We start from the raw sequence: 16,533 nt of genomic DNA, 5'->3' as shown, positions 1-16,533 counted from the left end.
AATATTTCAAGGAAGCTCCTCTCCAACAATCTTCTGTTCGTCTGGTGACATATTCGCGAACACCTATTAACGTGCTGGGCTGTATGCAAGCAACCGTTCATATGAATGGCGTTAAAGGTCAAGCCAACTTCTATGTTGTGGACTCAGGGACTGCACTGATGGGCATGGACCTAATATCTGCTCTCCACCTGCGCATCGAGGGCAATACCGTGTACCCACCATCTACATCAATCTCTCCTCCACCATTCACAGCGTCAGTGGGGCATCTGACCATACGTCCAGCCTCACCAACAACTATAGGATGTGCTATAGGCTTTATGCATCAGGTGAAGATTTCACCAACTGCTGTTCCTGTGCGTCAAAAGCTGAGACGCCTTCTTTTCTCAGTGAGATCTGCTGTGTCAGAAAAGTTGAACCGTCTTCTCTCAGCTGGTGTGATAGAGCGCATTGACTCTTCTCCTTGGGTCTCGCCGATAGTGGTCACACAGAAGAAGACTGGAGGAATCCGAATTTGTGTAGACCTTTGCGAGCCCAACAAAGCAATCATCATAGACAGTCACCCTCTTCCTCACATGGAGGAACTGCTTGCCACACTGACAGGAGCTACTTTATTTTCAACCATAGACCTGGAAAGTGCATATCATCAAGTACCACTTCATCCGGAGAGTCGGGATTTAACAGCTTTCATCACACATGAAGGGCTGTTCCGGTTTTGCAGAGTTCCCTACGGCCTTGCATCAGCTCCTGCTGCGTTCCAAAAGCTGATGGCCACAGTGCTGAGAGGCGTGTCAAATGTACAGAACTATCTGGATGACATTATTTGCTACGGGCGCACAGCACAAGAGCATTACACTGCTCTGGAAATGGTATTGCAAAGACTCAAAAAGGCAGGCTTACAGCTTAATGACAAGAAATGTCACTTTCGTCAATCTAGTCTGAAGTTCTTGGGACACCTGGTGACCGCTAATGGAATCAAACCTGACACAGAGCATTTGCAAGCAATCACACAGGCTCCTCCTCCCAAAGATGCTGCCAGCCTTCACTCTTTCCTAGGTATGCTGTCTTGGTATGGGAAATTCATACCAAACTATGCCACAGTTGTAGAGCCGCTCTGCCTCTGTCTGCGTCAAGACGCCATATTTGAATGGACTGATAAGGCTCAGAAATGCTTCCTTGCTGTGAAACAGCTGCTAATTGACAGCCCTGCTCTTGCTTTATTCAACCCAGACTTTCCAACGATAATTTCAACAGATGCATCAGATTATGGCCTGGGTGCCGTGTTCACACAGTTGCATCCAGACCGCACGGAACGCACAGTGCGTTCGCATCAAGGACACTGACGCCGGCCGAGAGAAAATACTCAACAGTTGAGAAAGAAGCTCTCGCCTGCGTCTGGGCTGTGGAGAAATGGAGGACGTATCTGTGGGGCCGTAAGTTCCGCACGACCATCAGGCCCTTACAACGCTCCTCTCTCCGCACGACCATCAGGCCCTTACAACGCTCCTCTCTCCGCACGACCATCAGGCCCTTACAACGCTCCTCTCTCCGCACGACCATCAGGCCCTTACAACGCTCCTCTCTCCGCACGACCATCAGGCCCTTACAACGCTCCTCTCTCCGCACGACCATCAGGCCCTTACAACGCTCCTCTCTCCGCACGACCATCAGGCCCTTACAACGCTCCTCTCTCCGCACGACCATCAGGCCCTTACAACGCTCCTCTCTCCGCACGACCATCAGGCCCTTACAACGCTCCTCTCTACAAAAGGGGCTGATCGAGCAGGGATGCGTATTGCACGCTGGTCTGCTCGTCTCCTCTGCTTCACATATGACGTCGTCTACCGTGCCGGAACATTGAACCATAGAGCCGATTGCCTCTCAAGCTTACCTCTGCCTGCTGCCTCCCCTCTTATCGCAGACATGGAACCTGAGCTGGTGGCCTTGTTGTCAATGGCCCCTATCTCAGTGACTGCTGGTGAGTTTGAAGCTGCTTCCTCTTCCTGCTCTGAACTTGCTTCTCTGCGTCAACAAATTACCCAGAAGTGGCCTCCTTCTGTAAAGACTGTGAATCCACTGCTTCAATCGTACTTCAAGGTTAGGCAGGAACTAAGTGTGAAGGACGACTTGGTGTTTCGAGGGTCACGCCTAGTTGTGCCTGTCTCCTTGCGCAGCACGCTCATTGCCCTGGCACTTGAAGGCCATCAAGGCATTGTGCGGACAAAACAAAGACTGCGCAAGCTTTACTGGTTCCCAGGTATGGACACACTAATTCGCTCTGAGATCTCTGCCTGTTCACTGTGTCAAAGGTCAGACAAGTCAGCAAGAGTCTCTGAGGCACCATTGCAGCCTATACCCTTACCTGAGGGCCCCTGGAGTAAGCTGGGGATAGACATTGTTGGACCATTTGAAACTGCAACATGGGACTGCAAGTTTGCAATCACCCTCACTGATTATTACTCAAAGTGGCCAGAAGTCGCTTTTGGATCATCTGTTACTACTGAGACAGTACTGGGTTTCCTCAGAAGTCTCTTCAGCCGCTACGGTAACCCAGAATCCGTGGTCACAGACAATGGGCCACAATTTACAGCTGCTGCTTTCTCTGCTTTCCTCAAAGACCGGGGTATCACACTTATCTATTCATCTGTGTACCATCCCTCCTCCAACGGTGCCATAGAGCGATTCAACAGAGTCTTTAAAGGCTGTGTCCAAGCTGCAATCCTCCAGAATAAGCCGTGGAAATCTGCAACAACTGAGTTCCTTCAGGCATATCGTGCCACCCCTCATGCCATGACCCACGCATCACCATTTGAACTCATGCATGGCCGAAAAATGAGAACTAAGCTCAATATTCTTGCTCCTCCAGCTGTGACAGCTCATGACGATGACGTACGTTGCAGAGTTTCCCTTCGCCAATCTCAAATGAAACAGTACTGTGATGCCAGAAGGGGAGCTCGCACTCCTTTATTCAAAGAAGGGGATAGAGTGCGAGTACGAAAACCAGTGCATGTTCCAAAGGGACATCAGAAATTCTCTGCACCCATCAGGATCAGGAGGCAAGTGGGTCCTAGCACCTACATCTTGGATGATGGGAAAACCTGGCATGCTTCCCATCTGGCCTCGGTACCCATCAGACTGCCAGAGTCTCTAGCTCAGCCAAAGACTGGTCCGGAAGATACAGCTGAACCGGGAAATGATCAAGAAGCAAGAGACCGTCCTGCCAGAGCACATAAACCACCAGATTGGCTCAAGGATTATGAGACTTAAAGAATTAACATTACATGTTTGGACTGTGATACTTAGTTCAAGAAAATTGCCTTTAAGAACAAAGTAATTCTTAAATGCTAATTTAAGGAACAGGTGTTAGAACATGTAGTAGCCTAGTGTTCAAAGATTTTGCTCATGTTATTAGAACAATTCATGTTAAGTTACATTTTTTATTCTGCCTTAGGTATTGAGAACTTATAGCTAAAGGATGTTGCTTCTTAATACTGTCCTATGAGGGGAAGAAAATATCTTTTAAGTAAAGAGGGGATGTTGTGTTCACTTACCAAGTAGATTCCACATTATACCACTAGGTGGTGCTGTGATTAGTTCGACTGTAGTGATTAGACAGGAAGTACTGTAGTGATGTGTCTTGCTACCTGCGTGTGGATGGAGAATGTGACATGCTGCTTGAATTAAACATCCATTACCATTGATGACATCCATTGATATTTCATTCTTGGACATCCAAACCTTACACTAGGCTGCTTTATTGCTTTAATCTTTGAGTTTCCCCATGTATAAGGAAATAAGAAAACATCACACATATGAAAGGGAATTAAATTCTAATATATTTTACTCAAAATAAGTGAAAAAATAGTAGGCCTATCGGAATTCAGGAAGCATTAATCTATAAGTAAAGCCACCAATTCAGAACTGACGAAATGCATGAACAGACGCCTGCAGGGCACACACGCACGCACGCACACACACACCTACGCACACACACACCCACGCACACACACACACACACACACACACACACACACACACACACACACACACACACACACACACACACACACACACACACACACACACACACACACACACACACACACACACACACACACACACACACACACACACACACACTGCTTACCTTATGTGTCAACTCATAGCAGTGCTGATTCAGGTATGCCCATGTAAACAGGTGGCAGTGTTATGGTCTGGAGAAGTCGTGGGCATCAACATTTGTATTTAGAACTACTGATTTCCCCCAGTGAGACAGACAGATGACAAATAATTTCATAGTTGCAGTTGAGCTCTTGTAAGCCTGAGTGCCATTCCGAACTTAGTCCCGCCCACAACTGAGGTCGGGAAGTTCGGTCTGGCATTGCTCCATTGTGGTGGAAGTATGCCCGCCCTATATCGGGCGGACCAATCAAATCAGGCTTTACGATGATGGACAGGTGAGCAACAGCGCCTGGTCTATCACGTCATCTGAGCACGCTTAGATTAGGCTTATGTTTGAAACAAAAACGCTGTGGCTAGAAGGATACATGGCTTTTAGGACCCATATGGAAAATGCATATTATTTAATGAGGTTGTATCACTGAAAACGATTATTTCTGAAAACTTTGGCCAAAGTTGAGATGTGGGAAAACTCGTGGTTTCACTTTCATCAAGGGAAAACAGCGCTGTTGCATTGCGACATGTTCCCTCGTTCATTTGAAATCTCTGATTGACCACCTGTTCGAGGGATTTGCAACAGCCTTTCCCAGCTGTTTAACATGTTTGTAGCATATCACTGTTCAACAGAATTATTTTTAAAAACGGAGGGGATATAGAAGAAGAAGGATGGTTTGTGTGTTTTCTTCCTACACCTCACGGTAAGCTATCTTGTTGCTCTGATTGGTTAGGTCCATCCAATTGAGTGCAGAGGCATTCCCCCCCTGTATCGGTTGAAACACGCCCCATAATTACGTCCCAATGGAGCAGTATCAGACTCATATTCTGACTAGAATTGAGTATGACTACGTCAGGCTAGAGCTCTTGAGCTCCAAAAGAATAGTATTCAAGTCTGTCTCAGGCTCCATACCAAGTCTGGCAAGCCTTTCCCTCCAAATTCCAAAATAAAACATTCCCAACAGTTATTTTTTTTATTGATTTTTTTATTACTTAAAGATCATAAAGGGATATAATTAAAATATATTCCATAAAAAGGAATAAGTAAAAGACATAAAAATCACAAAATAGGATAATTAAACTACAAAGCAAATTTGAGGAACTGCATTTGATCCGTTAGCAGAGAGCATCTGACAATAGTTTGTCAGTCTAGAAACTGGCAACAGTCAAACTGACAAAATCAAACATTACCAAGAGTGTTTTTCTTATTGTGCGCTAATCTCAGCTCAACAATTTCATACTTTATTACATGTATGTTCAGAAATAACTGCTACAGGAGAGACCATGTGTGATTTTCATTATTTAATTTAAAAAGTGATTTTTATGCACCACTACTGTAAGATCCATAGGCCTATAATGAGTTATGTATGCAAGTTATATGTATGCAAGTAAGGAGTTGTGTGTGCAAGTCTTTCACAACAGATTTACACAGAATTGTCTGTCATTTCAATGTAGCCTATATAAAAAAAAACACAGAGAGAAGATTTCTGATCTTTTATTTATTTATTCTGAAAAGACTTGATCGGTCGCATGAATGTCAGTTGCCAGATCCTTACATGTGAGTAGTGGCTTATATGAGTGCTGATAAGATGGGATGTGTGTGTGTGTGTGTGTGTGTGTGTGTGTGTTTGGGTATGTGTGTGTGTGTCTGTGTGTGTGTTTGGGTATGTGTGTGTGTGGATGTGTGTGTGTGTGTGTGTGTGTGTGTGTGTGTGTGTGTGTTTATGTGTGCATATTCGTCTGTGGGTCCTCCTCTTCCTCTCCTCTTCATCTTCCTAGTGTTTCTGAGATGCTGACCACCCAGGCGAACTGGTTCTGCCCAGAAGAGGTTTGTCCTCTCAGACACACATCATTTACATCGGATTTGCTTGTTTTATACACACCACAGGTTGTTTTTCAGTATATCATCAAATGATGCAGACATCAGGAAACACTTTGGTTAAAGCAACACAGTGGATTTCCTTCACCTTAAAATAACAGCTTTAAACTCGTTTTGATGCTACAATGACTTACAATACGGAGAGCCGAGTCTCTGAGAATGCGTTTGGGAGCCTGGAACGCCGGGTATTGCTCTACTTCACTGTAATGTGGTTATCGCAGGTAGGAGCATGACCCTTTTGGTCAGTTATTGAAGAGTTGTGTCGCCCCTAAGCCAGTGGTTCTCAACTGGTGAGCTGCAAGGCTAAGTGAGGTGTGCTGTGGAATTTTGAGCCCAATACATTTATACAGACTCATGAAATAGGCTAAAAGGCGCATTTTAAATATATAAATGACAAATTTTCTTGAATAAAAAGCTCAATCAACATCATATGAGAATATATCACTGTGGTCTCAGCTCATGAACACAAGAGAAACATATGAACAATCCTGTTATTGCCTAGATAATAAAGTGTGTGACATACTGTACAATCAGTAACAGAAGCTGGTTGAGAACATGCTACGGAGAGCCTCACAGAAATGTTCAGAGCATCGCCGGATAAAATGGCCCGCTGCCAACAAGGACAGAGAGTGGTGCCAATTTGATGAGGACGTGGACCTAGCCCTCAGTGCTACAACCAGAGGGGATGCCGACCAGATGCTGCGGCTCATGTGCACTTTGATCATCAGCAGTGCTGTAGAAAGGTTGGGCATGAATTGGCCCCTGGGGATCAATAAAGTATCTATCTATCTATCTATCTATGAAGGAACCACAGGCGGGCAGAGGCAACGGAGGCCCGAATCGATGAGAGGGGAAGATCTGCCAGCTGCAACAGGAACTAAGATGGCTGGGACGCCAGTACAAGCAGACAAGGGAGGAGGAAAAGGCACACACACATGCACACACACACACACACACACACACACACACACACACAAACACACAAACACACATACAAGACAGTTATATGCAGTAAGTTACTTTCACTGTTGACTGACAATGGGTTACCATCGAAAACATAGGCTGGAAAAAGCAACAGTTACCCTAATATGGCTCAAATGACTGAATAAAACAACATTTATCCTGCAGAGGAGTTGCTTATATCTCATGACAGTGCGTCTTCAGCTGTGCTCCATAAGTGTCTTTCGCCTCTCCCCTAATCTCTTTTAGATAGATAGATAGATAGATACTTTAAAAGGAAATTAATTTTAACCGTCATTACCAATTTGCAAATGATGGTGAATAACTACTCATCATGAGATGTACAGTATTTCGTAATATCTTTATTCTAATTATGTTTCCCATTGTAATCATGCAATTTGTAATGTTTTGCTTGGACATGCGCTGGTGTGCGTTCATGGATGATAGGTGCACCCGCCAATATGACTGTTGACAACGTACATAATCGCCTACATAGACACCGACATAGACACCTACATAGTCGCCAACATAGACACCTACATAGTCGCCTACATACTGTACATAGACACCTACATAGACACCTACATAGTCACCTATATCAGAGACTTTCTAATGTGGAGACACAGCACTCAAAAAATACTCCATAGAAATGCATGGGGCTAGTTTGTCACGCCAATATGGCCGTTGTCTACACATATCCCACCCCTTCCTCGGCAAAACGTTGACATGTGAATACATTGAGCCAATCATGTGGTGTGATGTGAATACATTGAGCCAATCATATGGTGTGTTGTGAAGACATCGTGCCAATCATGTGTTGTGATCTCGCCGCTGGAGCAAGATTGGTATCGTGAAGCCTTGCGCACGCGCAGTTCGACCCAAAGACTGTGCCCGATGAGTGCCCATAAAACGTTGGTATATGGCCGCCGAGTGGAGGGACTTGCCTAAAAGGACTTTGCCTACATTACTCACAAGGACGAAATATAATGCCATCATAATGCATTTTATTTTAAAAAAAACTATTTAACAGCCACCATAAGATCCCATATATATTGTGATTTTAGCAGTCTTTTGGAATAGACATATCAGTCATGCTGCAACAAGAAGTTTTACATTTAATTTTGCATCAAACATCTTTTTTAATCTCCTGAGTACAAGCTCATAAATATCCACTTAGTCCACATCACATAATGCCCCACCACCAGACACGTGTTTGATCTAATATCTGGTCAGCACCTATCTGTATCTGGGGTCTTTACATTCCTGTTCTGCTGTATACAGTGTGGATCACAACAGCTTCACTGATGATCCATTGCTTATCCAAAACCCATGGTAGAGTGTGTGAGTGAATGTGGTCTGGACTCTGTGCAGGAGGGTCATTGTGTCAGAGATGCTGTAGAAGGCCAGAGTTCCTGCCCTGTGATCCACATACACTCCTATTCTGGAGCTGGCCACTAGGGGGAGTTTAGTCTGTTTGCTATTGTGGTGGAAAGAGGAGCGGGAGCTGATGGGGCTGGAGGGGATCAGACTCCAGGACTGATCATTACCTCCAAACACACACTCAACAGCCTGTCCTTTCCTGCTGATGCTTTTATATGCGACTGCTATATGAACATTCCCACTCCACTCCACCTCCCAGTAGCAGCGTCCAGACACACCCTCTCTACACAGCACCTGTTCCCACCTATCAAATCTCTCTGGATGATCAGGATATGACTGGAGCTCAGCTCTCCTCTCCACCCTCCTGTTCCCCTCAGACAGATGGAGTTGTCTGTGTGCTGTGTTTGGATCCAGTGTGAGGTGACAGAAGTCTGATGGAGGAGAAGAGAAAACAGGATGAACTTTGTGTTTGAAGTTTGAACATTACACAGTGTGTGTGTGTGTGTGTGTGTGTGTGTGTGTGTGTGTGTGTGTGTGTTTAATGTATGTTTCTTTGTATGACTGTGTGTGTGTGTGTGTGTAGGTACATGTGCACATGTGTATGGTTGTGTGTGTGTGTGTGTGTGGGGGGGGTGTATAATGTGTTTCTTTATGTGATTGTGCATGTTGCTGTGTGTATTTTGTATTTCTGTCTGTGTGTGTGTGTGTGTGTGTGTGTGTGTGTGTGTTTGTGTGTGTGTGTGTTTGTGTATGTGTATGTCTGTTTGTTTGTGTGTCCAACTTACACTGCAAGAACTCCTCTCTGGTCACTGGCTCAGGAAAAACATCAGACACTGAAACATCAGACACTGAAACAGAAAATATCACTTTACTACCAATAAAACAGTTGCATTTACAGTATAAAGAGAATATATAACGATGACAGCACACTCATGTTCAAATCACATCAGTAGAGATTGTATAAAGAAGGTTATGTGGCATATGAGACCCCAGCTGCTTAAATCTTAAAGGCCTCCAACCTCCCACTGACGAGTCCCTCATCTTCATTAGGAGGGTAGGGGCATGTTTAGAGGCCCTCATCTTCATTAGGAGGGTAGGGGCATGTTTAGAGGACCTCATCATGTTTAGAGGACCTCATCTTCATTAGGAGGGTAGGGGCATGTTTAGAGTCCCTCATCTTCATTAGGAGGGTAGGGGCATGTTTAGAGGACCTTCAGTTCTAACCCACCTCAATCAGTTTATTATCACAAGACAACTGCAGAAGTAATGGGTGTAATCTAGTGGTTTGGAGTAAATGATCAGGTTACTGTTTGTTAAAGCTGAATTCTAACTCCATCTCTGATCTCAGCTTCTGCTTTTGTTTGTTGTTATTGATAAATGTAAACATCTAAACTCTGGGGCCCAGCCTTACCCCCATGCCTTTATAGGTTTGGCAGCTGAAAGAAGGTTTTAAAGATAAAAAGATTCGGTGAAACTATCATTCCGTTGCTAGACCCCAGATATAAATCCTTGGAGGCTGTTAGAATCAGTGAGTAAAGACTTACTGTATGGTGGCAGTCCCTCCTTACTGTGAGTTCTCCTGACTGGGAGTTCAGGATCAGTATCTGGGAACCAACACAGAGACACTCATTCACCCAGGATCTACAGAACAAACCAACACACATCTTGCATTGCATGTATATTATCTTGTGTGTACTCATCCTTTTGGGAAATGTTTCTTTTTAACATTTGTGACAGGCCTGTTAGCTCTGGAAGGAAGTTTTATTTCAGCAGTAAAAATGAATAACTTAATGACAGACTCACATTCTAAAGACTGGATGATCTGGATATGTGCCACTGTTGAGAGACACAGAACATACAGAGTCAAATGAATCCATAACTGTTTGAACATTACAGTGTCTTATACAAGTAGTTCATCATTGTGTCCATTCTAGAGGTTTGTCCAACCTGCTGTAGATATCTTGGCCACTTCCTGCTTGAAGATGCCATCCAGTTTCTCCTCCAGCTGCACCTTCACTGCAGAGACAGATTCCTTCACAGCCTCAAATGAGACACTTGGGTTGATGGTCATGCTGGGAGAGCAAGGAGAGTATCGGAATGATGGGATGTTCTACAGAGACAAATATAAAAGTTGAGAGTGTTGAGAGTGTGAAGGTCATGCTCATTGACTGTATATATATATATATATACATTATGAAGTGTATCAGTTGGTTTAGTGTGAGTGTAATTAGTGTGTTTAAGTGTGTGTACATGTTAGATACTGTACATACTGCATGTAAAGCAATATAATCTGTTGATGTTTGGACATATGTCATATACAGCGGGGAAAATAAGTATTGAACACGTCAACATTTTTTTCAGCAAATATACTTCCAGTGAGGCTATTCACATGAAATTTTCACCGGACATTAGTATTAACTTAGGTAATCCACACATGTATAAAAATCCAAACATTAATGTGTAAAAGTAGAGTAAAAAAGTGGAATGGCACAGGGAAAAAGTATTGAACACGCTAAGAAAAAGCAGTACACAAAGGCAAGGAATGGCAAGGAACAAACTGGAATTTATAAGTAATTAGATAAATTATCCCTCCTATCTGTGCAAATTGATATAAGCTGGGTAAGTACATACTGGTGGGCTATAAAAAGGTTTTTTGTTACCAAGGTGTCACACAAGAAACATTTCATGATGCGTAAAAGCAAAGAGCTCTTCCAAGACCTTTGCAACCTTATTATTGCAAAACATATCAATGGAACTGGTTACAGATGCACTTCAAAACTTCAGAATCATCCAGCAAGCAGTATTGGAGCCATTATCTGCAAGTGGAAGGAACATCACTGCATCATCAACTGGCCATGCAGAGGATCTCCTTGCAAGATTTCTGACCAGGAAGTCAGAAGGATAGTTAGAAGAGTAGCCCAAGAGCCAAGGGCCACTCGGAGAAAGCTCCAGAAAGACTTGGCGGCAGCAGGTTCAATTGTTACAGAGAAAATCATAGGTAATGCACTCCACCGCCATGGCCTCTATGCACGCTCATCCCGCATTACTCTATTGCTGAAGAAAAACATGTCAAAGCTTGTTGAAAATTTGCTACACAACATTTGGACAACCCTATGAAATGCTGAGAGAATGTATTCTGGTCAGGCAAGAGCAAATATTGATCTTTTTGGATGTCATACTACACACCATATTTGGAGGAGAAATGGCACTGTGCAACACCCTAAAAATATCCTATCAACAGTGGAGTTTGGAGGTGGTGGCATCATGGTGTGGACTGTTTTTCATCTCATGGTACTAACAGACTTCATACAGTTGAAGGAATGATGCATGGAGTCATTTTGTTCCGGGAGAATCTTTACATCCACCAGGATGATGAGGATGAGACATGGCTAGACCTTCAGCAGGACAAGTATCCAAACCATTCAGCAAAGGAAACTCTCAATTGTTTTCAGAGAAAGGAAATTGAGGCCCTGACTTCAATCCAATTGAACAGTTTTGGAAGTTCAGGATTCACAAGAGGGACCCCTGGAATGTTCAATATTAAATGACTATCTGTTTAAAATAATGGGCCAAACACACACCAGAATAATGTGACTAATTAGTTTCGTCAAACAGGAAATGCCTTGAAGCTGTCATTACGAATAAAGGCTTTTCCACAAGTATTTAAGAAATTTCAGCAGGCGTGTTCAATACTTTTTTCCTGTATCATTCCACTTTATTACACATAACTCTACCTATGGACTTAAATGTTTGGATTTTTTTATATGGGTGGATTATCTGAGTTAATACTAATGTCTGGTGAAAATTTCATGCAAATAGCCTCATTGGAAGTATACTTACTGAAAAAAATGTTGACGTGTTCAATATTTATTTTCCCCGCTGTATTTCACATAAACTATCAACTCAATAGTCTTTCTTATTCTTTACATTTATGGTAATTTCAGTTTCAGGAGTGCAGATCAAATGTACCTTGAGGAAATGGATGTGATCCTCTGTGTGTGAAAGCTGCTCCAGTTCAGCATCTCTCCTCTTCAGCTCAGCAATCTCCTGCTCCAGTTGTTTCAGGAGTCCTTCAGCCCGACTCACCTCAGCCTTCTCCTGAGCTCTGATCAGCTCTGTCACCTCAGAGCGCTTTCTCTCAATGGAGCGGATCATCTCAGTGAAGATCCTCTCACTGTCCTCCACTGCTGTCTGTGCAGAGCTCTGTTAGGAGACACACAAAGAGGAGGGCAGGAGACACTATGGGCGTAGGTTTAGGGTGGGACGCTAGTGACTAGTCCCAATCAAAATTTTGAGATGACAAAATTGTCCCCACCAATATTTTAGCGAACTCCTTTGTGCTATTTGGACTATTCCAACGGCAAGGACGACAGTAAAAGAAACACTGTCATTTGATTGGCTGAAACCGAAGGGGGTTTATCTGACACACACAATAGAGTCAAAGCATAGCCTAGGCCTACTTTGTAGTGACACTCAGAAAAGCGAGCGAGTGTGTATGCTAAGTTATCGAGCGAGTGAGTATGTATGCTAAGTTATCAGGGATGTCTACCAATACATAACCCAAAAGAGGCCAGTGTAAAACATTGTAATATTCCCTTTGCCCTTCAGCATGCACATTTTGCCTCTTTTTGCGCTTTGTAGATCAGCTATGCCGCCAAAGAAGAAAAGGAACATTCGAAGCGTTTTCATTATGCAGAGTCTAAGTAGGCAAAGTAACTACAGACTGTGGCAACTGGTGACAAGGTTTTCAAATGCGGATTTTACTAAGGAAAATAGCATTAACTGTTAGGATATTACCCAGGATATTGTTACAGTTAACCTAGCTTCTGTAATCTTTCAACCAAGGTTAGGAGTCATGTTGAATAGGGGTGTGCCGCACAGACAGTCGCATATAGCACAGAATACTGTTAATTGGGCTACCAATCTTGCAGTCGCAATAAACAATGGATTCGGGACATTTTCCTGTTCCCATATTCTGTTCATGTAGCCTAATGTATTTGTGAATGTAGCCTGCACAATGCAAAGAAATAAAAGACAAATATGGTGCATTTCTTATAGAAATGAACATTGCGAGACACTTACGTATCTCCTTTTATGATCTCATTCAAGAAAGATTTTCTTTGACTTGTTAGTTTTTTGAACATTTATTTTATCTAATGACATAGCAAACATGATGAATTGAATCCACATATCCTTGCACTATGCGAAACTATTTTCCACTAGCCTAAAACCGTGAGTTTGAAAGCTAATTGCGTTCACGTTCTCCTTAAAGTGACAGGCACACAATTAAACTTGCACACCACAAATGTAATGATATTGAAGACAAGTGTAGACTAATAATTGAAATATCATTATGATGTATTCAAATGACCAAATATGTTTAGCTGTTAGTAATTATGCAGATCATAAAATGCTATAAATAATTAACAATATACAGTATATAAAGTTTATATGAATACCAAAATATGAAATAGAAACCTATGACAACCATCACGTTCTGTGTGTGTGTGTGCGTGTGTAGTGTGTGTGTGTGGGGGGGGGTGGAGGGTCAATCAAATTCTGTGATTGCCACTGATGTGAATGATCACACAATATTCTATATTACTGATGCCGTGAAGGTGGTGGGGGCCCCCAAACCAAATCAAATTGTAAAAAATCGCAAAGGTATCGAAATCGAGATTCTTCACTTGGTATTGGTATTGAAACAATAATGTTGGTATCGTGACAGCAGGAGTTGGGGATGTGTCCCCACCAAAGCTGAGACCAAACTTACGCCCTTGGGAGACACACAGAGGGAGGTGAAGCTGAAAGTGTTTCATGGTGTCAGTGGTTCTTTGTGTGCTGTAGAGATGGCAGCAGAGGCTCAGTTACTCACTGGGCTCACTACAATCTGGCCCGAGGGTGGAACTGCAAGGGTTATTACTGCAAATTTAGAATTCTCACCCTCCAGGATTCAGCATTTATACCACAGACTTTGCAGCGTACTTATTCATAGAACATTACAATTACTATACCAATATCGAATAGAACACTAATACTACTTAGTTGTTAGTTGTCTGAAAAAAGAGTTTGTTCTGGCAAACAACCTGATACCTGTAATCTAGTTATAGCAGATAAAATGAGCTGCCATAATACTTATGATAACATTTGAGAGCTGAAACCAGCTATTGTCTTCTCCTCTGGTCAGTACTCACCTTGAGAGTCTCCACAGCCTTCCTCAGCTCCTGCAGCTCCTTCTCTCTCTCCTGGATTCTCTGCTGGAATCTCCTCTGGGTCTGCCCCAACTGCTTCTGTTGATAAAAATGCAGATGTACGTAAGTTATGTTTATTTATATTGGACAGGACTTTTCATACATTTCACATTTCGATGTGCTTTACATGTAATGCAAATAATAGTAAACAAAATCATAAAAGGGAAATAGTTAAAAAATATTCCATAAAAAGGAATAATTAAAAGACATAAAAATCACAAAATAGGATAATTAATCTCTACAAAGTGCATCAGATTATCAGGAACTGCACTTGATCAGTTAGCAGAGAGCATCTATATTTGCTCTTATAGTCTAGTGTAGAAACTGGTAGCAGTTGGTTCCAGAGCTGTTCATATATAGCAGCTGAACGCTGATTCACCATGTTTAGTTCCCACAGGTTTTACCAACAAGTATTTCTCTTGTGACCTGAGAGGTCTGGAAGGTGGGTACTGCTGAAGGAAGTCTGATAGGTAATTGTAGGTCCCATTCCATTTAGTGATTAGGGACTTAAGTATTGGAGTAATGTGGTCAGTTCTTGTAGTTATCTCAACAATAAGCAGAGCCTGTAAAATATCTGATCTTTTGTGCAGTATCATATTCAGCTGATACAGCATGTCAATGTTTGAGAGATTTTATACATTTTGCACTTTGTACCTGCTACAATTTCCTGGTTCATGTCTTCTCTAAAAAGAGAGTCTGCTGAAAATTAACTTAAAGGAGTATAATGTTCTTACAATTATGCATTAAATGTGCATCAGATCTTTCAAATCAAATTAAGTATAAGTACTCTTTTGATCCCGTGAGGGAAATTTGGTCTCTGCATTTATCCCAATCCGTGAATTAGTGAAACACACACAGCACACAGTGAACACAGAGTGAAGTGAAGCACACACTAATCCCGGCGCAGTGAGCTGCCTGCTATAACAGCGGCACTCGGGGAGCAATGAGGGGTTAGGTGACTTGCTCAAGGGCACCTCAGCCGTGCCTACTGGTCGGGGTTCGAACCGGCAACCCTCCGGTTACAGGTCCGAAGTGCTAACGAGTATGCCACGGCTACCCCCACAATAAGACATATGTGTAGCTCCAGTGCTCACCTGTTTGTTTTTCCATTCTGCAGCAGCTGTGACTGTGTCATGGCCTTTATGTTCGTCCATCGTGCACAGATAGCAGATACATCTCTGATCAGTGCGACAAAATATATCTAAAACTTTCTTATGTTCAGAGCAGATCCTCTCCTGTAGCTGGCCTGTGGCATCAATCATTGAGTGGTTTCTTCCTGGATGAAGTTCATTGTGAGCCTTTAAGTGAGTTCCACAGTAAGACAGCAGACAATCCAGACAGGACTTCATGGCTTTGAGTTTTCTCCCAGTGCAGACATCACACTCCACATCTCCAGGTCCAGCAGAACACTGAGCAGGAGCAGCAGTCTGGATTCTGGTTTTCCTAAATTCCTCCACCATTTCAGCAATCAGAGGGTTTTTGTAGAGGACAGGTCTGGGAGTGAAGGTGTGTTTGCACAGGGGGCAGCTGTAGACTCTTTTCTGATCCTCCTGATCCCAGCAGCCCTTAATGCACCTCATACAGAAATTATGTCCACAGGGAATAGTCACTGGATCCTTCAGCAGATCCAGACACACTGGACATGTGAAAGACTCTTCCTTCTGAGAAATCGCCTCCGCCATTTTCTAGCTCTCACACACACCAAGCACACACTCTGAGAAACAGCAGCAGAGTGAGAGTTGAGTTTCGTTTCTGTTTTGCTTCATCAGAACTCTCAGGAGGAGGACAGGTAGGGCAGGTGGGGGAGGGTGGGGATGAGGGAGTAGCCAATCAGATGCCTCTGTTTCTCAGTCAGAGACTAGAAAAGGGGGTTGGATCAGATTGATATGTACT

General features: G+C 43.1%; 1 protein-coding gene across 1 annotated transcript; it reads right to left on the bottom strand.

Moving 5' to 3' along the window:
- Positions 1-8,021: 8,021 nt before the first annotated feature.
- On the bottom strand, positions 8,022-16,435 carry LOC143105764 (tripartite motif-containing protein 16-like). Its single transcript, XM_076269872.1, has 8 exons — positions 15,735-16,435; positions 14,584-14,679; positions 12,359-12,592; positions 10,337-10,499; positions 10,193-10,225; positions 9,934-9,993; positions 9,175-9,237; positions 8,022-8,820 (listed from the first exon to the last, which is right to left on the bottom strand). The coding sequence occupies exons 1-8, from the start codon at positions 16,320-16,322 to the stop codon at positions 8,297-8,299; spliced, it is 1,761 nt and encodes a 586-aa protein (XP_076125987.1). The 5' UTR covers positions 16,323-16,435; the 3' UTR covers positions 8,022-8,296.
- Positions 16,436-16,533: the final 98 nt, after the last annotated feature.

This window comes from Alosa pseudoharengus, unplaced genomic scaffold (genome assembly GCF_046254945.1).
Source record: "Alosa pseudoharengus isolate Yale_2024_CS ecotype anadromous, Long Island Sound unplaced genomic scaffold, YU_APseudo_1.1 YU_APseudo_1.1_scf_6, whole genome shotgun sequence".
NCBI classification, from domain to species: Eukaryota; Metazoa; Chordata; class Actinopteri; order Clupeiformes; family Clupeidae; genus Alosa; species Alosa pseudoharengus.
Note: the sequence above shows the minus strand (reverse complement) of the source record. Positions and strands in the feature narration are given on the sequence as shown.